This window comes from Pseudophryne corroboree, chromosome 1, assembly GCF_028390025.1.
Source record: "Pseudophryne corroboree isolate aPseCor3 chromosome 1, aPseCor3.hap2, whole genome shotgun sequence".
NCBI lineage: Eukaryota > Metazoa > Chordata > Amphibia > Anura > Myobatrachidae > Pseudophryne > Pseudophryne corroboree.
The window spans coordinates 677,206,358-677,227,017 of record NC_086444.1 but is presented as its reverse complement, the minus strand read 5'-3'; the positions used below and the strand labels follow the sequence as shown (position 1 = coordinate 677,227,017).

Sequence of the window (20,660 nt, the reverse complement as noted above, 5' to 3'; positions counted from 1 at the left end):
GTTATGGACATCGCATTTACTCTTGATGCCAGAGTGCAAATATCCCTCTGTGCATCTCGCATATATAGAAATGCATCCTTTAAATGCTCTATAGTCAATAAAATACTGTCCCTGTCAAGGGTATCAATATTTTTAGTCAGGGAATCCGACCAAGCCACCCCAGCTCTGCACATCCAGGCTGAGGCGATCGCTGGTCGCAGTATAACACCAGTATGTGTGTATATACTTTTTATGATATTTTCCAGCCTCCTGTCAGCTGGTCCTTGAGGACGGCCCTATCTATAGACGGTACCGCCACTTGTTTTGATAAGCGTGTGAGCGCCTTATCCACCCTAAGGGGTGTTTCCCAACGCGCCCTTCTGGCGGGAAAGGGTATACCGCCCATAATTTTCTATCGGGGGGAACCCACGCATCATCACACACTTTATTTAATTTATCTGATTCAGGAAAAACTATGGTAGTTTTTTCACATCCCACATAATACCCTCTTTTGTGGTACTTGTAGTATCAGAAATATGTAACACCTCCTTCATTGCCTTTAACGTGTGGCCCTAATAAGGAATACGTTTGTTTATTCACCGTCGACACTGGATTCAGTGTCCCTGTCTGTGTCTGTGTCGACCGACTAAAGTAAACGGGCGTTTTAAAACCCCTGACGGTGTTTTTGAGACGTCTGGACCGGTACCAATTGTTTGTCGGCCGTCTCATGTCGTCAACCGACCTTGCAGCGTGTTGACATTATCACGTAATTCCCTAAATAAGCCATCCATTCCGGTGTCGACTCCCTAGAGAGTGACATCACCATTACAGGCAATTGCTCCGCCTCCTCACCAACATCGTCCTCCTACATGTCGACACACACGTACCGACACACAGCACACACACAGGGAATGCTCTGATAGAGGACAGGACCCACTAGCCCTTTGGAGAGACAGAGGGAGAGTTTGCCAGCACACACCAAAAACGCTATAATTATATAGGGACAACCTTATATAAGTGTTTTCCCTTATAGCATCTTTTTTATATATTTCTAACGCCAAATTAGTGCCCCCCCTCTCTGTTTTAACCCTGTTTCTGTAGTGCAGTGCAGGGGAGAGCCTGGGAGCCTTCCCTCCAGCCTTTCTGTGAGGGAAAATGGCGCTGTGTGCTGAGGAGATAGGCCCCGCCCCTTTTTCGGCGGCCTCGTCTCCCGCTCTTAACGGATTCTGGCAGGGGTTAAATATCTCCATATAGCCTCCGGAGGCTATATGTGAGGTATTTTTAGCCAAAATAGGTATTCATTTGCCTCCCAGGGCGCCCCCCTCCCAGCGCCCTGCACCCTCAGTGACTGCCGTGTGAAGTGTGCTGAGAGGAAAATGGCGCACAGCTGCAGTGCTGTGCGCTACCTTTAGAAGACTGAGGAGTCTTCTGCCGCCGATTCTGGACCTCTTCTTACTTCAGCATCTGTAAGGGGGCCGGCGGCAAGGCTCCGGTGACCATCCAGGCTGTACCTGTGATCGTCCCTCTGGAGCTGATGTCCAGTAGCCAAGAAGCCAATCCATCCTGCACGCAGGTGAGTTCACTTCTTCTCCCCTAAGTCCCTCGTTGCAGTGATCCTGTTGCCAGCAGGACTCACTGTAAAATAAAAAACCTAAGCTAAACTTTTCTAAGCAGCTCTTTAGGAGAGCCACCTAGATTGCACCCTTCTCGGCCGGGCACAAAAATCTAACTGGCTTGGAGGAGGGTCATAGGGGGAGGAGCCAGTGCACACCACCTGATCGGAAAGCTTTACTTTTGTGCCCTGTCTCCTGCGGAGCCGCTATTCCCCATGGTCCTTTCAGGAACCCCAGCATCCACTAGGACGATAGAGAAATAAAGTATTTTCCAGAGAAACTCATGAGAGCTCCCCTGTTGTGTGTCCAGTCTCTCTGGGCACAGAATCTAATTGAGGTCTGGAGGAGGGGCATAGAGGGAGGAGCCAGTTCACACCCATTTAAAGTATTAAAGTGCCCATGTCTCCTGCAGATCCAGTCTATACCCCATGGTCCTTTTGGAGTCCCCAGCATCCTCTAGGACGTATGAGAAAATAAATATGAAGTATGCATAATTTGCATGCAACAAGCTAGTCTGCCCAAAAGGGCAAATTAATGTAATACAGTACTGCAGAGATATACAGGCCCAATGATCATGATAAACCACTTACCAGAGTCTCTCTCTGGTTTGATGATTGAGCACTCAGATCCACAGACACACACAGCAGACATGGTAGGAAAATCTGCTGTCATGGGGCATGTGCATTAGCTCCATTCCACCCTTTATACTGCATGTAATGGCTGCTGGCAGCCTGTGGGAAAGGAGGCTTTCCGGGTTACTGGAAACCCTCTTGGCATTTGCCTATGATGAAGAATTCTTTTTGGCTGGTTTTCCCCTATGGATTTGGACAGGGTGTCCAAAATTGGAATAACCAAACTAGCAGCAAATGTGGTGCCATGAAACGTTGAGGTATTTCATTTATTGAGAAACAAAAGACAGTTGCTAGAGTTGTGAAAACTAAAGAGCATTGTTACACCTATTCTGCCTCTCTCTTACTATAAAAGAGTCAAATCTTCCCACATTGTTGATATATTTCAGTCAGGACCACAGATGGCGGAAACACAAAGTCAAATACAAAATATTTTGTTGCAGAAGACTACCCACTATTTCACATTTTAAAAAACGTAAATCAATAGTATGAAGATTTTTATGTTATTTGCTAGACAGTGGAAGGGAAGTAAAAATTTTAATGAACACAGTATTTTAAACATTTCAGTCAATTTAGGGTATTTTCCTGAAATTTCATATTAAACTACATACGCTCGACTGTCGAATTGTGCAATAAAATTACATCAAAAACAGGACTGGCCGATCATAAAGATGACTGCTTAACGAATGACAGACACAGTAGTACTGGACCCCTAATGGCACCTGCTGAAGTGAATTCATCACTTTCCCAAGCCTGCTTCTTGGCATTTCTTCCATCTGTATTCAGATAGTCTCTTCAAATAAACTGTATATCTCACTTTCTGCAATCATAATACAAAGTCTGACTCACCAGAACCATCATTCCTAGGGGTACATTTACTAAAGTGCGTTGTTGTTTTTTTTTAAAGTGGAGATGTTGCCCACAGCAACCAGACTCTAGCTATTATCTTCTAGGTGGTGCTAGATAAATAAGTAGAATCTGATTGGTTGCTATGGGCAGCATCTGCACTTGCAAAAACTTACACTTTAGTAAATATACCCCCAAGAATCTACAGTAACTGGCAAATTATTAAATTGAGAGGCTTTCTACGGTCTTCTGGTGTGTAAGTAAGTACAACCAAGACTACAGAAGCATGAATGCAGTGTATAAAATGAAATAGAGTCTACCATATATGCCATTCCATAAAACATTGCTTTTAACCAACAATTTAAGGATTAATCGCATACGGGGTAATTCCAAATAGGTCTGCATCTCATTGTGAACCTTGTGCATGACCCAACAAAATGACAGATATAATGCAGTGTATACAAGGAGCTGTCAGTACAGGTTTCTAGCAAGACAGATAATGAACACGCAACTGACCCATACTGAATAAAATGTATACTCTAGTACAGAGGTTCCCAAACTGTGTGCCGTGGCTCCCTGGGGTGCCTTGGGACACTTGCAGGGGTGCTCTGGGTTGGTGGTAAAGGACCAATTCAAATTATTCATTGTCAATATAATAGGCAAAACCAGTGCTGGTGGCTGCCAGTCATAAAATATGTGGCCAAACAGAAGCAAATCTTGTCCCTCACCACACAACTGACCCTAAGGATGACATATAAACGCGATCTACTTAATGTAATATTTCTTTCTAAATTTCTCAATAAGAAATTTCTGGCCTAGGGGTGCCGTGAAAAAAATTCTGATATTCTAGGGCGCCGTGATTCAAAAAAGTTTGGAAACCACTGCTCTAGTATTTTGTTGTCAGAACACCATGTGGGGAGAAACCTTCTCTAAAGCTCATCCCAAGAGCAGCAAACCTGGCTGAAGCAGGATGTGTGGGTATATACCTTGTAATCCTCTGTACCCGGAGAGAGTTGTTTCAGCTGAGAATCCAGCTGCGTAAACCTGCTTGTTATCCTCTCTATTCTTGAATATAAATCTCTGTATTCATTGTATTCTGCGTTGAAGTCATTCTTGTAACTCTGGCGCTGCTCCTGAGATGAGATTGCTGCGTATTTCCTAAGATATCACAAGATAAAATGATCTAGCAGCAGCATTACACAAACCAATCATACGGTAAGAAAGAAAGGATACTTACAGGATGTAATCTGGCATCTCTGAAGTAGATGTTGGAATACTGGAATTACTGCAGGCTCTGTTTAAATCTAGATGGGGATAGGATATAGGGATACTTTACACAAATTAGCCTTCCGAACACACTATATTAATTATATACAGACACACACTGTTCGAGAGACTGAAATCCCACTAACATGATTAGATGGCCTAACACTGGGGGCAGGTTTGGCTGGTTTAAACCAAATAGTTTACAAAAATTAAAAAAAAATTTAAAATTATGCTGCGAGTACAAGCAGGGCCCTTAAGAAGCCTATTCTACTAAAATGGGGCTTGACAAATCCCGGGAGCAAGGTCACCAAGATTTTAGCCCTGGCGACTACAGGGGACCATATGTATCACCATCCCACCTGAACTGACTGACTTGCTGCAGGGCTACATAGAAGAGGTCCTGGTTAAAAGAACTTGTTAGAGCCTATTATGAAGTGAGCAAGAGGCAGATCGTGCCTCACTATCAGCCCATTCTGGTGCTTAGGGGACTGGGGGGAGAACCCTCTGCTTACTCCCACATCTACTGTACAACAACCCCATCCAGCAGTAGCTCTGCACACTTCTCCTTGCATGTGCTTCTGGCCTGCCAGGGGCTTCCATTTAGCTCTGTCTTCCGGCACAGAAGAGGAGTTGTATGTGTGATCGACTGCAGGATAAGGGTATGGAGGGGACACATGACAATCTGTGCAGTTTGAGCCTTCATCACAATGCTGTGCACACACTGTAAACAGGATCCAAGGCTGGCATCAGTGGCGGGTAAGTAAATACATGCTATGGGTCAGCTAAAGTCTTGGGTAGCACCCTGTATGTGTCCTCTGCGCCCCCCCCCCCCCACCTGCTGAGTTATCTCCAGATGATCCAGCAGCTGTGACATCTGTAGCAATGAATACAGGAAAGTAAACTTGCAGCTAGGTAAACACAAGGTTGGCTTTGCCAGACATAACAGACAAGAAATTATTTGCTGCTTTGGGGTATATTCAATTGAAGTCGAAAACTGCAGTCTGTCGAAAAGGCGTCAGTTTTCGACTTTTTAAAGGTGGAATCGTGATTTGACCTATTCAATATATCCCAAAATTTTTCGACAAGTCGATCAATTTGACTTGTCGAAAAGCACGTGGATCGGCGGAACAGCTTGCCGATCCACGTGCATGTGTCGAAAACGGGGCCAAAACAGACAGGTTTTGGCCCCCTTTTTGACCATCTCAGTCCGACATAAAAATAGGATTTTAATACCTACCGGTAAATCCTTTTCTCTTAGTCCGTAGAGGATGCTGGGGTCACATTCAGAACCATGGGGTATGAACGGGATCCAGTTATAGGAACTGTGCCCAGGGAGACTGACATTTCTAGGAAAGGATTTATTGTTAAACCACGGTGAGCATTTTACCAGCTCACACCTCAAGGATGTCGCAGAACGTGGCATTCAACAGAATACAAGCCAACGGCACGAACGATTGTAGCAACATGCTGACAAGAACCGTAACACAACATGTGTGTAGCCACAAGTAATAACTGCAAATACAGTACGCACTGGGACGGGCGCCCAGCATCCTCTATGGACTAAGAGAAAAGGATTTACCGGTAGGTATTAAAATCCTATTTTCTCATACGTTCTAGAGGATGCTGGGGTCACATTCAGAACCATGGGGTTATACCAAAGCTCTAGAACGGGCGGGAGAGTGCGAATGACTCTGCAGAACCGAATGACCAAACTTGAGGTCATCGGCCAAGGTACGAAACTTGTAAAACTTAGCAAAAGTGTTTGCCAAATAGCTGCTCGGCAAAGCTGCAATGCCGAGACCCCTCTGCCAGCCGCCCAGGACGAACCCACCTTTCTAGTAGAATGGGCCCTCACCGATTTCGGTAACGGCAATCCAGCCGTGGAATGAGCATGCTGAATCGTACCACAGATCCAGCGTGCAATAGTCTGCTTGGAAGCAGGGCACCCCATCTTGTTGGGAGCAAACCGGACAAACAGAGCCTCTGTTTTCCTAATCTGAGCCGGTCTGGCGACATAAATCTTCAAAGTTCTGACCATCTCGAAACTTAGACTCAATGAAGGCGTCAGTGACCACAGGCACCACAATAGGTTGGTTCATGTGGAAGGATGAAACCACCTTCGGCAGAATTGTTGACGTGTCCCCAATACTGCTCTATCTTCATGGAAGATCAAATAAGGGCTCTTGTGAGACAAGGCCGCTAACTCAGACACTCGCCTTGCAGATGCCAAGGCCAACAGGATGACTACTTTCCAAGTGGGGAACTTCAACTCCACCTTCTGTAAAGGTGCAAACCAATGTGATGGAAGGAACTGCAACACCACATTGAGATCCCACAGTGCCACAGGAGGCACAAATGGAGGTTGGATGTGCAACATGCCTATCCCAAAAGTCTGAACTTCTGGAAGGGAGGCCAATTATTTCTGAAAGAAACCGATAAGGCTGAAATCTGTACCTTAATTGAGCCCAATTTTAGGCCCACATCCACACTTGCTAGTAGAAAATGGAGAAAACATCCTAGCTGAAACTCTTACGTAGGAGCCATTTTGGATTCACACCAAGAACATATTTTCTCCAACTACGGTGGTAATGTTGAGACGTTACCCTTTTTCTGGCTTGAATAAGAGTGGTAATGACTTCACTGGGAATACCCTCACAGCTAGGATTTTCTGCTCAACAGCCAAGCCGTCAAACGTAGCCACGGTAAGCCTTGATACACGCACGGGCCCTGCCGTAGTAGGTCCTCGCGCAGCGGAAGAGGGCAGGGATCTCCTATGAGTAATTCCAGAAGATCTGGATATCAAGCCCTCCTTGGCCATTCTGGGACCATGAGGATTGCTCGAATCTTTGTTCTTATGATTTTTAGAACATTTGGAATGAGAGTAAATGGAGAGAATCCATACACCGACTGAAACACCCACGGTGTCACCCGTACATCCACTGCTACTGCTTGAGGGTCTCTCGACCTGGAACAATATCCCTGAAGCTTCTTGTTGAGACGAGATGCCATCATGTCTACTTGAAGAAGCTCCCCAACAACTCGTCACCTCAGCGAAGACCTCTTGGTGGAGGCACCACTCTCCTGGATGGAGATCGTGTCTGCTGATGAAGTCCCTGGAATGAAGATTGCTGACAGAGTGTTTGTATGTCTTTCCGCCCCGCTGAGGGCTTTTGTGGCTTCTGCCATCGCCGCTCTGCTTTTTGTTTCGCCTAGGCGGTTTATGTACGCTACTTCTGTTACATCGTCCGACTGGATCAATACGGGCAGATCACGAAAAAGATGTTCCGCTTGCAGAAGGCCGTTGTAAATGGCCCTTAACTCCAGAACGTTTATGTGGAGACAAGTTTCTTGACTTGACCATCTTCCTTGGAAGCTTTTCCTCCGTGTGACTGAACCCCAGCCTCGGAGGCTTGCATCCGTGGCTACCAAGATCCAGTCCTGGATCCCGAACCTGCGCCCCTCTAGGAGGTAAGAGCTGTGTAGCCACCACAAAAGTGAGATTTTGGTCTCAGAAGACAGGATAATCCTTTGGTGCATGAGTAGGTGGGATCCGCACCCCTTGTCCAACAGGTCCCACTGGAACACTCTGGCATGAAATCTGCCAACTGAATGGCCTCGTAGGCTGCAACCATCTTTCCCAGCAACCGAATGCATTGATAGATTGACACTTTTGCTGGTTTCAGAACATGTTTGACCAGGCTCTGAAGTTCCAGAGCCCTTTTCCCTGGAAGGAAAACTCTGTAGTTCTGTGTACAGTATCCTTCCCAAAAAACAACAGCCGCATTGTTGGAATTAACTCTGCTGTTGGCAAGTTTAGGAGCCAACCATGTTGTTGAAGAACTGTCAGGGATAGTGCAATGTTTTGCACCAACTGGTCCCTGGATTTCGCCTTTATCAGGAGAGGGTCCAAGTACGGGATAATCGTGACTCCATGCTTTTGAAGGAGAACCATAATTTCCGCCATTATGTCGGTGAAAATCCTCAGCCATGAATAGACCAAATGGCAACGTCTGAAACTGGTAATGACAATTCTGAATTGCAACCCTCAGTAACGCCGAGGAAAATGGAAATCTGTAAGTAGGCATCCTTTATTTCTACCGAAACAATGAAACCTCTTACCACCAGACTGGAAATCACTGTCCTGAGAGATTCCATCTTGAATTAGAGTTTCTTTTGGTAGAAATCGAAGGATGTCCATTTAGGATTGGCCTCTGTCCGGTCTCAGGACCACGAAAAAGGCTTGATTAAACGGCTTCACCCTGTTGTGACGGGGGAACCAGGACAATGACATGATTCAGACACAATTTTTGTATTGCGTTGCATACTACCTCCCTGTTCTTCGGAGAACTGGTAAGGCCGATTTGAAAAATCGTTGAGGAGAAACATCTCGAAAACTGCCAGTTTTCCGAATGAATCCAGAACTGACTGAAGAGTTTTTTTTGTTTTTGTTTTTTGACGCGCCCCCACTGGTGCGGCTTCCCGCAAGAGAGCCCCAGCGGCATGCGGTGGATTCGGCGAATGCAGGGGATGATTTCTGCACCTGTGATCTGGAAGAGACTGCGGACCTCTTTCCTCTTCCCTTTCCTAAACCTGCATAGAAAAGGGAATCTAACTTCTTGTGCATCTATTGGGTCAAGATGACGGCATCCGATAATGATGCGTCTTCATTCGTTGTGATTGACCATAGGGCCAGAAGGTTGACTTACCTGCGGCCGTTGCAGAGATCAAATCAACTAGGCCGTTACCAAACCAGGCTTCTTCATAGGGAAGAGGCTCCATTTCTTCCTGGAGTCAGCATCAGCATTCCAGCTGGTGAATGGCCTAGCCGAGACCGCTATAGAATGGCCTGTGAATCCAAGAGTCCAATTTCCCCTGCAGTCTCACATAAGCATGCAGCGTCCTTGATATGACACAACGTAAGGAGTATCTCATGTCCCTCCAGGGTATCCATATCGGATGACAAGGTATCCCAGCGGTGGCCAACCTGTGGCTCTTGAGCCACATGTGGCTCTTTCTTTACTCAAATGTGGCTCCCAACACTCAAAGTCATGTGACCACAACAGATACAGAAACCGCTGCACTCCAGCCAGACACGCAGCGACACTACAGGGACTGAAAACTGAGGGAGCCAAATACTATAGGTGAGACATCCACCGGCAAATAGAGGACACATAAGGGGCTGCTGCAATCACGGGCTTGGCAACCTTTAGCCTGGGGGGCAGACTCAAGCAAACGGCCCCATTTTTTATAGGAAATCTGCAGTCAAGTGGCCCTGGAACACTTATATTGCACTGGCCCAGGGGTCAGATGGCACCTTGCCCCCCCTCCCTTCCCAGCCAGCCCATGGGCACAAGTTGGGGGGACTGCAGTGACATATGAGGGTGGGTTGGAGTGACACAAGTCGGGGCTGGCTGGAGTGACACAGGAGTGTTCTGGCAGGAGAGACACAATGGGGGAGCTGACTAGTGACATACTGTAGGAGGGTGCTGGTTGGAGTGATATATGTTGGAGCTGGTTGGAGTGACACATGGGGGAGCTGAAGTGTATTATGTGAATCTGGCTTTTTCAATATATTTTATATGGATTTGGTTTTTTCCATTATTTTATGTGAAAGTGACTATTTCAATGTATTTTATGTTGGATCGGGCTTTAAAATGTATCTTATGCTGGATGTCTTTTTCAATGTATTTTATAACAGGGGTGTGTCCTAGCTGGCATAAAGCCACACCCCATTTTTGCACACGCGCCTTTGGCTCAATGTCGGCTCTTTGACGTACCTAACAAGATTTTTTGGCTCTTTGTCTCTGCCTGGTTGGCCACCCCTGAGGTATCCTATCATTTTTGAAAACTACTACTTACCCATGCGCTTGCCATGGCAGGTCTAAGTAAGGTACCCGTGGTTACATAGCTAGAATATAGCGTAACTTCCTGTATATACGATCCACTGGATTTGTGATATGGTCCCATGCAGAGCAGGGAGTGACTCACACTTTATTCTGTCCGCAGAGGGAACGAATAACCATCGGAAGCCACCAGGATTCTCTCTCAAACAGAGCGCTCAGTACATGAGATTAGCTATCCGTATTAATCTATACATACATATGCATACTATATACATATAAACATATATTAATCCACATACATATATAGACCCTCCGTCAGGAACAGCAGGGTTCTCCGTGACGTTAATACGTCCCTTAACTGTACTGCACAATATTGGATCTAATCAGGAAATAACCTGGTCGACACAGGAATCAGTATCCGTGTCGGTATCAGGGAGTAGCAACTGGGCAAAATAACATTTTATGTTATTCCTATACTGAATATGTTAATCATGTACGGAATTCTCTTTTCCAATTTTGGATCTAAACTGGAATCACTATATAGTCGACACTGGAATCAGTGTCGGAATCAGTACGTAACATTTCTAATTATTTGCATTCAAGACATTCACCCAGTCTGGAGTCGGCGGTGCCGACACGGTCACCCCCTCATACGTCTGTGTCCCTAATATAGCTTCCTCCTGGGAAGAGCACTCAGCCTCAGACATGTTGACACACGTGTATCAAACACCAACAGACACACCTGCTTATAAGACAGACCCACAGTAACACTGTCAGATGGACACAGAGGATTTTTGCAAGCTCACAACTCAGCGCAATCATACAAAGCCTGTGAATAGACTCATGATAACAGACTTTTATCTGAAATACACTGCCCAAATTACACTGTGCCCCCCCCCCCCCCCTTTTTTTAGCACACTGAGATCTGTGTCAGCAGTGAGGGAGGACCAGCGTCTCTGCAGCATGTAGGAGAAAAAGCCGCTGAGCTGTGCTGGCCGAGTGAGGAACAAGTCCCGCCCCCGTAATGGCACGCTTCTTCCCGCTCTTAAATAAATAATTAATGTCTCTGGCGGGGGCTAGGCACTAATGTCCCCTTCTGCCAGCCAAAAAGGAGGAATTATACATGCTGCCCCCCCCCACCCTGCAGTGCCTGTGAAAGGGGAGCATGGCGCGCAGCGTTCTCGCCCGCAGCGCGGTACCTCATCAATGCCGTCACTGAAGTCTTCTTTTCTTCTTGCTACTCACCTGTCTTCTGACTTCTGGCTCTGTAAGGGGGTGACGGCAGGCTGCGGGAGTGAGCATCTGAGCGTACCCAGTGATCAAACCCTCAGGAGCTAATGGTGTCCTGTAGCCAGAAGCAGAGCCCTTGAACTCACTGGAAGTGGGTCATAACTTCTCTTCCCTCAGTCCCACGAAGCAGGGAGACTGTTGCCAGCAGTCTCCCTGAACATAAAAAAACCTAACAAAAGTCTTTTTCAGAGAAACTCAGAGCTCCCTGTAGTGCGTCCAGTCTCCCTGGGCACAATTCTAAAACTGGAGTCTGGAGGAGGGGCATAGAGGGAGGAGCCAGTTCACACCCTTTGAACGTCTTAAAGTGCCCATGTCTCCTATGGATCCCGTCTATACCCCATGGTTCTGAATGTGACCCCAGCATCATCTAGGACATACGAGAAAAAATATCGGACTGAGATGAGGGATTAAAGCAGGAGAGCAGAGGCGGGGACGGAGTGAGCAGCGCTGGAGGACAGCCATCGCTCACAGCAGCCTCCAGCAAGCGAGACGCTGCCCAGAGCGGCGGCTGTGACGGGGGAACAGAGCGGCGGCTGAGAGACAGGAGGGACAGGGGGAGAGTCACGGGCAGACGGGGGAGAGCAGCGTTACAGCAGCGTCGCCCGTTCCCCCCCCATCTCAATTCGACTTTTGTAAAAGTCGAATTGAGATGTCCATTGAATAGGCCAGGTCGGATCCATTCCGACAAATGAATGTCAGAATGGATCCGACTACGGGGGTAATTCCAAGTTGATCGCAGCAGGATTTTTTTTTTTTTTTTTAGCAGTTGGGCAAAACCATGTGCACTGCAGGGGAGGCAGATGTAACATGTGCAGAGAGAGTTAGATTTGGGTGTGGTGTGTTCAATCTGCAATCTAATTTACAGTGTAAAAATAAAGCAGCCAGTATTTACCCTGCACAGAAATAAAATAACCCACCCAAATCTAACTCTCTCTGCACATGTTATATCTGCCTCCCCTGCAGTGCACATGGTTTTGGCCAACTACTAAAAAAAAAAAAATCCTGCTATGATCAACTTGGAATTACCCCCTTCAATTGAATATACCCTTTTGTCTTTATGGAGGCTTCTTGATGCCTGGCAATCTTTAAGTGATTTCTGGCACAGATGATGGTAACAAGGCAATTCGGAATTTAGGACATAGCGTGTAGGGAATAGGTATGATGGTGAGGGGCAATGAAAAGGCATGTGTGGTAGCCGATACGAGTTTTTATATATTTTGGTCGCAGACTATGGTCTGGCTCCTAACCTTTTACGTTAGCTCCTAGATTTTACAAAAATTTGTCGAGCACTGTACTAAAAACTAGCGTTTTATTCAAAATATTGAATGCCAGTGCTAACACTTAACCGTGAATGTGTGATTCTCCGAAAAGTGCTTCTGCACTTTCCATTTTCTATTACTATTTAGATATATTTAATTATAAGTAGCACTAAAGCTTAACGTTAACTTGTTTCAATTATTTTCAATTTCCATCCAAGATGCAAATCATATGAAAGCCTAATAATTTTAGATTGTTAATGTTAGAAAGCATTAAAAAAAAAAAAAAAAAAAAAAAAAAATACAAAAAATGGATGGATGATCAAATAAGGATTCTAATACATAGCAATGTTTCACTGTATTAATATAAGCAGGATTACATTTTTTTTCATTAAAAACATTCATGAAAAACACAATTATTTAAACATAAAAAAGTAAAATAAAAACTTCAAACAAAAAAATAAATAAATTAACCCCCCCCCCCAGTTCATTTGTTTTTCATTTTTGGGTAAACACTTTTTCCTCCAACCCTATGGGGTATATTCAATAAGAGTCTGGTCCATTCCGACATGCAGTTGTCAGAATGGACCAGAGAATCACTATTCAAAGAACGAACAAATCCAACTGTCTGATTTGGCCGTTCCCTGTGTCTTGTCCTGCCGCTGCTGCCAGGTGCGCTGCCAGCAGTGGTAGGGTGGGGGGGGGGGGGGGGGGGGGAGGGGGGGGGGGTTGAAAGGTGGGGGACGACGACGAGTGTGCCGGCCGGGGAGCGGAGATCGGCGGCTGGAGCTGGCAGCGGGGGTGATGTCTGCAGCGGCAGGGGAGGCACTGCAGTGTGAGAGGTGCCTGGCCGGGGGACGGCCGTCAAGGTACCTCTCATCCATGATCCCCATAGCTCGCCGCACCGCTCCCCGTCTCCTCACCTCAATCAGACTTGTTTTCAAGTCAGATTCAGTTTGTCGGAAAGGAGGCCAAAACCTGACAGATATGGCCCCGTTTCCGACAGCAGCAGGCGGATCGGCTGGTATTCCACCGACACACCTGCTTTCCGACAGCATTTCGACAAGTCGAGTTTCCTGACTTGTCGGAAAAAATTTGCCCGTACTGAATAGGTCGGAACCCCTTCCGACCTATTCCAGTCGGAAACTGCCGTCTTTCCGACAAGACGGCAGTTAGGGAAGACAAAAAGACAACATGTCAAATGGGAGCGATATCACATTAAACAAAATTTTCAGTTTCATCATTACCTTATTACCTTATTATCTGTCAATGACCATGGAGGCAGGAGAGTGATCTACAGAAGACCAACTCAAAAATAAGAATTTACTTACCGATAATTCTATTTCTCGGAGTCCGTAGTGGATGCTGGGGTTCCTGAAAGGACCATGGGGAATAGCGGCTCCGCAGGAGACAGGGCACAAAAAGTAAAGCTTTTCCAGATCAGGTGGTGTGCACTGGCTCCTCCCCCTATGACCCTCCTCCAGACTCCAGTTAGGTACTGTGCCCGGACGAGCGTACACAATAAGGGAGGATTTTGAATCCCGGGTAAGACTCATACCAGCCACACCAATCACACCGTACAACTTGTGATCTAAACCCAGTTAACAGTATGATAACAGAAGAGCCTCTGAAAGATGGCTCCCTAAACAATAACCCGAATTAGTTAACAATAACTATGTACAAGTATTGCAGATAATCCGCACTTGGGATGGGCGCCCAGCATCCACTACGGACTCCGAGAAATAGAATTATCGGTAAGTAAATTCTTATTTTCTCTATCGTCCTAGTGGATGCTGGGGTTCCTGAAAGGACCATGGGGATTATACCAAAGCTCCCAAACGGGCGGGAGAGTGCGGATGACTCTGCAGCACCGAATGAGAGAACTCCAGGTCCTCCTTTGCCAGGGTATCACATTTGTAGAATTTTACAAACGTGTTCTCCCCTGACCACGTAGCTGCTCGGCAGAGTTGTAATGCCGAGACCCCTCGGGCAGCCGCCCAAGATGAGCCCACCTTCCTTGTGGAATGGGCCTTAACAGATTTAGGCTGTGGCAGGCCTGCCACAGAATGTGCAAGTTGAATTGTGTTACAAATCCAACGAGCAATCGACTGCTTAGAAGCAGGCGCACCCAACTTGTTGGGTGCATACAGTATAAACAGCGAGTCAGATTTTCTGACTCCAGCCGTCCTTGAAATGTATATTTTTAAAGCTCTGACAACGTCCAACAACTTGGAGTCCTCCAAGTCGCTTGTAGCCGCAGGCACTACAATAGGCTGGTTCAGGTGAAACGCTGATACCACCTTAGGGAGAAAATGCGGACGCGTCCGCAGCTCTGCCCTATCCGAATGGAAAATTAAATAAGGGCTTTTATAAGATAAAGCCGCCAGTTCAGATACTCTCCTGGCGGACGCCAGGGCCAGTAACATAGTCACTTTCCATGTGAGATATTTCAAATCCCCATTTTTTAGTGGTTCAAACCAATGGGATTTGAGGAAATCTAAAACTACATTTAGATCCCACGGTGCCACCGGAGGCACCACAGGAGGCTGTATATGCAGTACTCCTTTGACAAAAGTCTGGACCTCAGGAACTGAGGCCAATTCTTTTTTGGAAGAATATTGACAGGGCCGAAATTTGAACCTTAATAGATCCCAATTTGAGACCCATAGACAATCCTGATTGCAGGAAATGTAGGAAACGACCCAGTTGAAATTCCTCCGTCGGAGCACTCCGATCCTCGCACCACGCAACATATTTCCGCCAAATGCGGTGATAATGCTTCGCGGTGACTTCCTTTCTTGCCTTAATCAAGGTAGGAATGACTTCTTCTGGAATGCCTTTTCCTTTTAGGATCTGGCGTTCAACCGCCATGCCGTCAAACGCAGCCGCGGTAAGTCTTGGAATAGACACGGTCCCTGCTGAAGCAGGTCCTGTCTTAGAGGTAGAGGCCACGGATCGTCCGTGACCATCTCTTGAAGTTCCGGGTACCAAGACCTTCTTGGCCAATCCGGAGCCACTAGTATCGTTCTTACTCCGCTTTGCCGTATGATTCTCAATACCTTTGGTATGAGAGGCAGAGGAGGAAACACATACACCGACTGGTACACCCAAGGTGTTACCAGCGCGTCCACAGCTATTGCCTGCGGATCTCTTGACCTGGCGCAATACCTGTCCAGTTTTTTGTTGAGGCGAGACGCCATCATGTCCACCATTGGTCTTTCCCAACGGTTTATTAGCATGTGGAAAACTTCTGGATGAAGTCCCCACTTTCCCGGGTGAAGATCGTGTCTGCTGAGGAAGTCTGCTTCCCAGTTGTCCACTCCCGGGATGAACACTGCTGACAGTGCTATCACGTGATTCTCCGCCCAGCGAAGGATCCTGGCAGCTTCTGCCATTGCACTCCTGCTTCTTGTGCCGCCCTGTCTGTTTACATGGGCGACTGCCGTGATGTTGTCCGACTGGATCAACACCGGTCTTCCTTGAAGCAGAGGTTCCGCCTGGCTTAGAGCATTGTAGATTGCGCTTAGTTCCAGAATGTTTATGTGAAGAGACTTTTCCAGGCTCGACCACACTCCCTGGAAGTTTCTTCCTTGTGTGACTGCTCCCCAGCATCTCAGGCTGGCGTCCGTGGTCACCAGGATCCAATCCTGTATGCCGAATCTGCGGCCCTCCAATAGATGAGCCCTCTGCAACCACCACAGAAGAGATACCCTTGTCCTTGGAGACAGGGTTATCCGCAGGTGCATCTGAAGATGCGTGCATTGATGTACAGACACCTTTCCTGGTTTTAGGAGATTCCTGACCAGGTCGGATAACTCCTTGGCTTTTTCCTCGGGAAGAAAAACCTTTTTCTGAACCGTGTCCAGAATCATCCCTAGGAACAGCAGACGAGTTGTCGGCATTAATTTGGATTTTGGAATATTCAGAATCCATCCGTGCTGCTTTAGCACCTCTTGAGATATTGCTAATCCCATCTCTAGCTGTTCTCTGGACCTTGCCCTTATTAGGAGATCGTCCAAGTATGGGATAATTAATACGCCTTTTCTTCGAAGAAGAATCATCATCTCGGCCATTACCTTTGTAAAGACCCGAGGTGCCGTGGACAAACCAAACGGCAGCGTCTGAAACTGATAGTGACAGTTTTGTACAACGAACCTGAGGTACCCCTGGTGTGAGGGGTAAATTGGAACGTGGAGATACGCATCCTTGATGTCCAAGGATACCATAAAGTCCCCTTCTTCCAGGTTCGCTATCACTGCTCTGAGTGACTCCATCTTGAACTTGAACTTCTTTATGTACAGGTTCAAGGACTTCAGATTTAGAATAGGCCTTACCGAGCCATCCGGCTTCGGTACCACAAATAGAGTGGAATAATACCCCTTCCCTTGTTGTAGAAGAGGTACCTTGACTATCACCTGCTGAGAGTACAGCTTGTGAATGGCTTCCAAAACCGTCTCCCTTTCGGAAGGGGACGTTGGTAAAGCAGACTTCAGGAAACGGCGAGGTGGATCTGTCTCTAATTCCAACCTGTACCCCTGAGATATTATCTGCAGGATCCAGGGATCTACCTGCGAGTGAGCCCACTGCGCGCTGTAATTTTCGAGACGACCTCCCACCGTCCCCGAGTCCGCTTGAGAAGCCCCAGCGTCATGCTGAGGCTTTTGTAGAAGCCGGGGAGGGCTTCTGTTCCTGGGAAGGAGCTGCCTGTTGCTGTTTCTTCCCTCGACCTCTGCCTCGTGGCAGATATGAATAGCCCTTTGCTCTCTTATTTTTAAAGGAACGAAAGGGCTGCGGTTGAAAAGTCGGTGCCTTTTTCTGTTGGGGAGTGACTTGAGGTAGAAAGGTGGATTTCCCGGCTGTAGCCGTGGCCACCAAATCTGATAGACCGACTCCAAATAACTCCTCCCCTTTATACGGCAAAACTTCCATATGCCGTTTTGAATCCGCATCGCCTGTCCACTGTCGCGTCCATAAAGCTCTTCTGGCCGAAATGGACATAGCACTTACCCGTGATGCCAGTGTGCAGATATCCCTCTGTGCATCACGCATATAAAGAAATGCATCCTTTATTTGTTCTAACGACAGTAAAATATTGTCCCTGTCCAGGGTATCAATATTTTCAATCAGGGACTCTGACCAAACTACCCCAGCACTGCACATCCAGGCAGTCGCTATAGCTGGTCGTAGTATAACACCTGCATGTGTGTATATACTTTTTTGGATATTTTCCATCCTCCTATCTGATGGATCTTTAAGTGCGGCCGTCTCAGGAGAAGGTAACGCCACTTGTTTTGATAAGCGTGTTAGCGCCTTGTCCACCCTAGGAGGTGTTTCCCAGCGCTCCCTAACCTCTGGCGGGAAAGGGTATAATGCCAATAATTTCTTTGAAATTATCAGCTTTTTATCAGGGGCAACCCACGCTTCATCACACACGTCATTTAATTCTTCTGATTCAGGAAAAACTATAGGTAGTTTTTTCACACCCCACATAATACCCTGTTTAGTGGTACCTGTAGTATCAGCTAAATGTAACGCCTCCTTCATTGCCAAAATCATATAACGTGTGGCCCTACTGGAAAATACGGTTGATTCGTCACCACTGGAATCAGTGCCTGTGTCTGGGTCTGTGTCGACCGACTGAGGCAAAGGGCGTTTTACAGCCCCTGACGGTGTTTGAGGCGCCTGGACAGGCACTAATTGATTGTCCGGCCGCCTCATGTCGTCAAACGACTGCTTTAGCGTGTTGACACTATCCCGTAATTCCATAAATAAAGGCATCCATTCTGGTGTCGACCCCCTAGGAGGTGACATCCCCATATTTGGCAATTGCTCCGCCTCCACACCAATATCGTCCTCATACATGTCGACACACACGTACCGACACACAGCAGACACACAGGGAATGCTCAAAACGAAGACAGGACCCACTAGCCCTTTGGGGAGACAGAGGGAGAGTCTGCCAGCACACACCAAAAAGCGCTATATATGACAGGGATAGCCTTATAATAAGTGCTCCCTTATAGCTGCTTTATATATATCAAGATATTGCCATTAAATTTGCCCCCCCTCTCTGTTTTACCCTGTTTCTGTAGTGCAGTGCAGGGGAGAGACCTGGGAGCCGTCCTGACCAGCGGAGCTGTGAGAGGAAATGGCGCCGTGTGCTGAGGAGATAGGCCCCGCCCCTTTTTCGGTGGGCTCGTCTCCCGCTATTTTGTGAATACAGGCAGGGGTTAAATATCTCCATATAGCCTCTGGGGGCTATATGTGAGGTATTTTTAGCCTTTATATAGGTTTACATTTGCCTCCCAGGGCGCCCCCCCCCAGCGCCCTGCACCCTCAGTGACTGCGTGTGAAGTGTGCTGAGAGGAAAATGGCGCACAGCTGCAGTGCTGTGCGCTACCTTTAGAAGACTGCAGGAGTCTTCAGCCGCCGATTCTGGACCTCTTCTTACTTCAGCATCTGCAAGGGGGCCGGCGGCGCGGCTCCGGTGACCATCCAGGCTGTACCTGTGATCGTCCCTCTGGAGCTGATGTCCAGTAGCCAAGAAGCCAATCCATCCTGCACGCAGGTGAGTTCACTTCTTCTCCCCTCTGTCCCTCGTTGCAGTGATCCTGTTGCCAGCAGGAATCACTGTAAAATAAAAAACCTAAGCTAAACTTTCTCTAAGCAGCTCTTTATGAGAGCCACCTAGAATTGCACCCTTCTCGGCCGGGCACAAAAATCTAACTGGAGTCTGGAGGAGGGTCATAGGGGGAGGAGCCAGTGCACACCACCTGATCTGGAAAAGCTTTACTTTTTGTGCCCTGTCTCCTGCGGAGCCGCTATTCCCCATGGTCCTTTCAGGAACCCCAGCATCCACTAGGACGATAGAGAAAAACAAATTACGTAGAAGGGCATGGGGGAGAATTATATATACAGGGGCTGTGGGTGATAACAAAGTGGGGGAGACTAGTGGAGAGAAATGTATGTATGTATGTGTGTATGTGTGTATGTATGTATGTATGTATGTATGTAAATTTCAGAAGCAGTCTACAAAACTAAATATCAACAAAATGTTGAGTTCTAACATTAGCCTCACAATATAGACTATTTCAATGAACTCGCTGGCACAGTTTAAAGAATGATGGCAAATAAGAACCATATGTCCCATCCAGTCTGCTTGTTACAGTACTAGGGTTAGGTATTGGGTTATGGCATTATGGATAGGGTATTAATATTTTAGTGATTTGGGTTAGGGTATTCTGGTTAGTTTGGGGGACGGGGGTTAGGTTATTGTGGGGTATAGGTTATTGATAGTGTGTGTGTTATTTATATCTCTGTGCAATAACCCACAATCATCCTCAGCTGTGTATTCAATGTACGTGATTTCTCACTAATGAATCCTGCAAACTACAACTCTTAATCTGAATTCACACCTATGTATAATTTAGCAGTGTATGTAAATGTATTTGTAGAATATTAGTACTTGCTTATTAGCGGATATTATCTTGTGTGTAGATGTTGGTCAGGGGAGTGTAATTTATTAGCATACATGGACTGGTGTTTACTTAACACAGGGTAATTTAAGACAATTGATTAGATGTCCAATTGGCATTAGCTGTAGGTGTTGTTAAATAGACTTAGTATATGTTAGCATTCAGTTATGGGGCAGTTGTCTGAGTTTAGAAATACGCAGTTTGGAAATTACAAAGTTAAGAAATGTTTAAAAGAAATGTTTAAAAGAACAGTTAAACCAACAGTTGAACAAGCATTGCAAAACATTGGAAACCAGGTAATTTCACCATTTAACTTATATTTTCCTTAAACACTTACCTATCTATACTTTTATCTTTAAAATCACCATGTTCCACAAACTGTTTTTTCTAATAGCACTTCATGGTATCCTCTATAAAATAAGAATTTACTCATCGGTAATTCTATTTCTCGTAGTCCGTAGTG

The 20,660-nt window shown here is 46.5% G+C and overlaps 1 protein-coding gene across 3 annotated transcripts in view; it reads right to left on the bottom strand.

Moving 5' to 3' along the window:
• The window catches only part of ELL (elongation factor for RNA polymerase II), a 388,638-nt gene that overhangs the window by 20,205 nt on the left and 347,773 nt on the right, over positions 1 to 20,660 (bottom strand). For all 3 annotated transcript variants that reach the window (XM_063914738.1, XM_063914737.1, XM_063914739.1), the window contains 2 exons: positions 4,305 to 4,371; positions 4,054 to 4,225 (listed from right to left, as the gene is read on the bottom strand). In XM_063914738.1, coding sequence (XP_063770808.1) covers positions 4,054 to 4,225; positions 4,305 to 4,371 — 239 coding nt within the window. The remainder of the gene's footprint in view (positions 1 to 4,053; positions 4,226 to 4,304; positions 4,372 to 20,660) is intronic.